The sequence below is a fragment of the Berghia stephanieae genome, chromosome 1, assembly GCF_034508935.2.
Source record: "Berghia stephanieae isolate SIO BIC M18660-M18661 chromosome 1, UCSD_Bste_1.3, whole genome shotgun sequence".
Taxonomy (NCBI): Eukaryota; Metazoa; Mollusca; class Gastropoda; order Nudibranchia; family Aeolidiidae; genus Berghia; species Berghia stephanieae.
In genome coordinates, this window is record NC_088360.1 from 80,214,481 (window position 1) to 80,219,761 (window position 5,281).

Here is a 5,281-nt window from a genome sequence, read left to right on the forward strand (position 1 = left end):
TCAAGCAGGATTGCATCGGTTTGGCCCTATAAATTTAACCCACTCAATCCTAGAGATTATTCCTACTTTTCAAAATTCGAAAAAATGTATTAAAAACAACCATGTATATAGATAGCTTTATTAAACTATCATTAACATGTAAAATACTAAAAACATTAACTTTGATACTACGCCTATAATTTGTCTCAGAACAATGTAATAATTAGCTATGGGATAAAAGTAACCCGGGTAAACTTCGGATATAGTCAGTGTTAGGGCTGATTGGGTTAAGGTGTTTACGAAGTCTGTGCAGGTTGTAATTAATTATGATTCGCATGGCCGATATCGCCAAAAGCCATGTTGTACGTCAGCTAAATTTTTGTACGAAGCGCTTTATGGTGTTGGTGTGAAATATATGTTCTAGTGGTATGCATGATATTGACGTAAGGGACACAGGTCTGTAGTTTTCTTGCTTGGTACTTTCTCCCATTTAAAAAGATTTGTTTTATTTTTGCATGTTTGCAGTCATCTGGAATTTCTCCATGGTCGAATGATGTCTGCAACAAGAATGTATAAATTGTAGCAAGTTCTTTTGCAAACGTCTTGATGCACTTTGCGCACAGTCCATCCGGCCCTGTTGCTTTATTTTCATTCATGTTTTGCATCACTTTTAGTACGCCTTGCTCTGTAACTTCAATCTTCTCCATTTGTTCAATTAGTTTGCCTGACAGCTTGCCATCAGACGTACTGTTTGGGTAGGAAAATATAGACGAAAATATTTGAAAATGCAACATGGGACTGGCAATTTACTGGGATTGAAGATGATACCTTATTGTAGTTTTATTGACGTATTAATATTGTTGATGCATTTTCCACTAAACGTCAGAAACACATAACCAACATTGTGTCCTGTTCAAGGCAAAGCACATATCTCTAGAAAACATCGTTCAAATATTGTCATGATTAAAGATGAACAACTTCAAGCTAGGTTTTGGTTGATTTCGTCGCTAGTGTAATGGATAGAAAGTACATACATCTTGAAGTTGTTATGATCCAAACTTAAACAATCAACTTCTCTGTCTTATCAGGGTAAGTAACCCATAATACTCATACATCAACAATGACAACAATGATTATGTTCCATGGACTAATAAGTACATTGCCGTAAGGTAGCCACAATCTGTCCAATCACTCACTATGCATTCATCAGTGACTAGAAAATGATAAGTACCTGGATATTGGTTGGCAGAGACGATACTGTAAGAGTGCTAGTACAAAATGGAAGTCTAGTATCTCAATTTTAATGCATGAAATAGAATTGTTGTTTTTCATATGGCCTGCTGGGCCAAATAATGAAGCATTTCAAAGCACTTTGTGCATGGTGAAGCCGCGGAAATGCGCAATATCAATATCTTTATTTATAGAAGGAACGAAACTGAGCTCACTTAGCTCTTTATTAGAACTCCTACTACTACTACTACTACTACTACTACTACTACTACTACTACTACTACTACTACTACTACTACTACTACTACTACTACTACTTCTGCTGCTACTACTACTGCTACTACTACTACTACTACTACTACTACTTCCTGTATGCTCATCTCAAGGTAACCCAGTCTCACAGATACCAAGCCGGCATTATGCCTTGGTCAAGCAACGATCTTCTATGCCCAACCAAAAGTAACTCAACCTCATTCAGATATCGTCAGAATCATCCATGAGTTGGATACCCTTCCTCTATGCCCAGACCAAGGTAACCCAACCTCACACAGATACCAAGTCGGCATCAACAACCGCCAATGCGCAGTCAAAGGTAACCCAGTATAACATATACAAACTCGGCATCATTCCTGGGTCAAGCAACGATCTTTGCTATGCCCATCCCAAAGAAACTCAGCCTCATACAGATACCAAGTCAACATGATTCATGACTTAGACACCCTTCCTCTATTCTCAGACAAAGGTGACCAAGCCTCACACCGATACCAAGCCGTTATATCCCCTGGGTCAGGCAACTTTCATGTATGCCAGTCCTAAGGTCTCACAGAGACACCAAGTTGAGACCTTCACCAAAAGGTAAATAAAATAAGACTGATTTTTGCAAGTTATTTTTTCAAAAATTCCAAAAGAACCTTACAGACGTCATATCTCGTCCTACCAGAGAGTTTAGAAGCTAACGCTTAGAGAGCTCTCTCTTCCCTCCCGCTCTCCATGACAACAATGCATTTCATTGCGTATCAGCCGAAAAATTGTGTGTCACGAAATAGGCGCGGATCACTGAATGTGTGTTTCGTCTGCTAGAGATCGGCTGCTCTTTTTCTTTACTATCGGCTCAGGCTTTATGTGCAAAATCGTACAGATTAGTTTGATTCTCTAGATCAGGTTACGATAACTTTGTAAGATTCTAAAATAAATTACTTATAATAATAATGATGTGTGTGTGTGAGACACACACATCATTATTATTATAAGTGTGAGACACACACACACACACACAGAGAGAGAGAGAGAGAGAGAGAGAGAGAGAGAGAGAGAGAGAGAAGGCGGGTGGGAGGGGGGGAGGGGGGGGGATAAACTTTGACAAAAAATAAATTTAACTCAACTTACAGCGAAAATCATGATTTATTTTAAACAAACTTAATAGAAACAAACGACCTTTGTATTTTCAACAAAGCCATAATCTCTCTCTCTCTTCTCTCTCTCTCTCTTTTCTCTCTCTCTCTCTCTTTCGCTCTTCTCCTCTTCTCTCTTCTCTCTTCTCTCCTCTCTTCTTCTCTCTCTCTTCTCTCTCTCTCTCTTCTCTCTTCTCTCTCTCTCTCTCTCTCTCCTTCTCTCCTCTCTCTCTCCTCTCTCTCTCTCTCTCTCCTCTTCTCTCTCTTCTTTCTCTCTTGTGTGTGTGTGTGTGTGTGTGTGTGTGTGTAAGTATGTGTTTAATTAACACACGTATAGTTCAAAATAATATGTACAATGAAAAAATAGTATGCATGACTAAGATGACGTCAAGTTGCGTTGCATAGATTAATGACCACAAGTACAATTAAACATAATGAAGGAGAGAAATACAAAATACATGTACTCTCGTGTAAGTATTGTAGAATCTAATCTAAAACACATTTTATAAACTGAAAAATGGCTCAGTAAAATCACAAAGGGGGACAATGCTGCATCAACACCGATGATTGACAGTGACAGACCAGAATTGATAACCTCGGTATACATCCATTGTCTCCTGAGACAGACGGAAGCCAACAACAACAGGCATACCGGTAAGAAAACAAATCAGCGACATATCAAATCTACACGACATGGCTAAATGTGGCAGCCTTCCTATTTCTATGGGTGGGCTGTTTTTCTGACAGTGTCTGATTCATTAACTGGCATTAGTGAACAAATTAGCTACATAAAAAAGTAAATCACACTTTCCATTTTTGCAACCAAGGCCCATGTGGGGTGGAATGCTTACCACAAGCCGTCTAATGATCCTATTTCTCAGACCAGTAATGTGCAGTGTGGGAGTAATGGCGTCTCTGAATTCCTTTTCCATAATTTCTATGATACAGAGAAGTTCTGAACTTGGTGCACAGAGACCGCCATGGTTACAACCCTGAAGGTTCTTTGCATGCAGGAATACTTGACTCTCTTTGCCAGGGTCCTTGTCACCTTTCAATAAATCTTGACAGTCTGTACACACATGGGGCATTAATTTGACTGCAACATACCCAGATATGCAAGTTGTTACATTCTGTTCATTTGGTATTAGGGATTGCATAGTTGATGGCAACATCAGCTGTCTAATTTCCTGTGGAACATCTTGTTGAAGGCGTGTCTTGACTGCCACTGAAACAGGAAGCATCAAAAGGTTCTTCACATAAAACATTTCGTCTGTACAGTGCATCAGCTGACTTGTCATCCAAATCAGCACGCCTGCAGTTGATGACCCAACGCCTGGACCTGTAAAAAATAACTAACGCAGTTCAATATTGGATCTAGATCTATTATTAGTAATTAATTGAGAGCTAGGTCTGATTAAGAGTTAATTTTATACATAAAAGCACATACTAATTGGCCGAGAGAGACTAGATGTATGCTTCTCTTTAGATAAACTTCTAAAAAACTAAGCTCACTTCATTGAGATTACTACTGTACTAGAATCTAGACATAGGCATCACAAGTCTAGTCAATGTACATCCTATCTAGTCATCCCTCTAAAGCTCTTTGAGCATATTTATTGGATATTGCGCTATATAAAAGCTCAATTATTTTAAGCATAAATCCACTGGCACAACATATATGGCTAAAATTCAATGCCGTGTAGCTACACCGTCGCCCCCTACCCTTTACTGTGTTTTAAATCAACCACATCTGCTATTATGGAAAAGGAGAAGAAGAAGATGAAGAAGAAGAAGATAATGGCTAGCCTCACCCCAACAGAGCCACCTTTAAGGGTCACAGTCACGGTGCAGTAGATTAGAACTGGATCAGAAATCTAATGTTCATTTTCTCTTGTAACACAATCTAGACGTGTTAATATAGAAATATAGTTATTTGTTAAGGTTAATAGATTAAAGTTTAATTTTCTCACCTTTCAGGATCCTTTGGGAAACGGAAGAAACCTAAATCTGGTCTCTTGTGTCGAGAATTTGAACAATTGATACCGGAACACCACTGGCATTTGTTATGTGTTGTCGGCGTCGGCGCCATCTTAGCTCATTGTTGTACGCGCTTATTTCCACGATCAGCTGTTGACCCAGATACGGGCTTTTTGGCTAGAGAGAGCTCTCGAAGCGTTAGCTATACAATCTCTCTGGTCCTACACGGCAAGGGTTCTTCTCGTACTCTTGTAAAACGCTATGAGCAAATTTAGTTGACAATACTCTATATCAAAGCTCGGGGCGAGAGGCGTTTGTGGGAAAGCACAACTAATGCCAGGATTTACAGAGCAGAAACAAGACCTCATGTTACAACAAAACACACATGAGCACCTCCAACGTCTACCATGCAATGCAGAAATTTAAAAAAAACAGCCAGGATCTGACAAAACTATGAAAACTCACCTATAGGAATTTGAGACAGTTTTAGATCATACTAATATCTAGAAATGAACAAAATATATGTGACCAATCGTCTAAAAAAGGTATTATACTGAGGTGGATCTGTGCACAAAATTGAATATCAAGCTAAACTTGTAAAAATTGTCTTAAATTGAAAGGCTTAAACTGGGGACAGTTGTTTTGTTTCTTAACGTCAATAATCCACATTGTGGAAAAAATGTGTGTACTAGTTTACATGCTCT

At 38.8% G+C, this 5,281-nt stretch overlaps 1 protein-coding gene across 1 annotated transcript; it reads right to left on the reverse strand.

Annotated features, from left to right (window-relative positions):
• Positions 1-2,898: 2,898 nt before the first annotated feature.
• On the reverse strand, positions 2,899-4,689 carry LOC144958510 (52 kDa repressor of the inhibitor of the protein kinase-like). Its single transcript, XM_078890532.1, has 2 exons — positions 4,571-4,689; positions 2,899-3,939 (listed from the first exon to the last, which is right to left on the reverse strand). The coding sequence occupies exons 1-2, from the start codon at positions 4,687-4,689 to the stop codon at positions 3,780-3,782; spliced, it is 279 nt and encodes a 92-aa protein (XP_078746658.1). The 3' UTR covers positions 2,899-3,779.
• Positions 4,690-5,281: the final 592 nt, after the last annotated feature.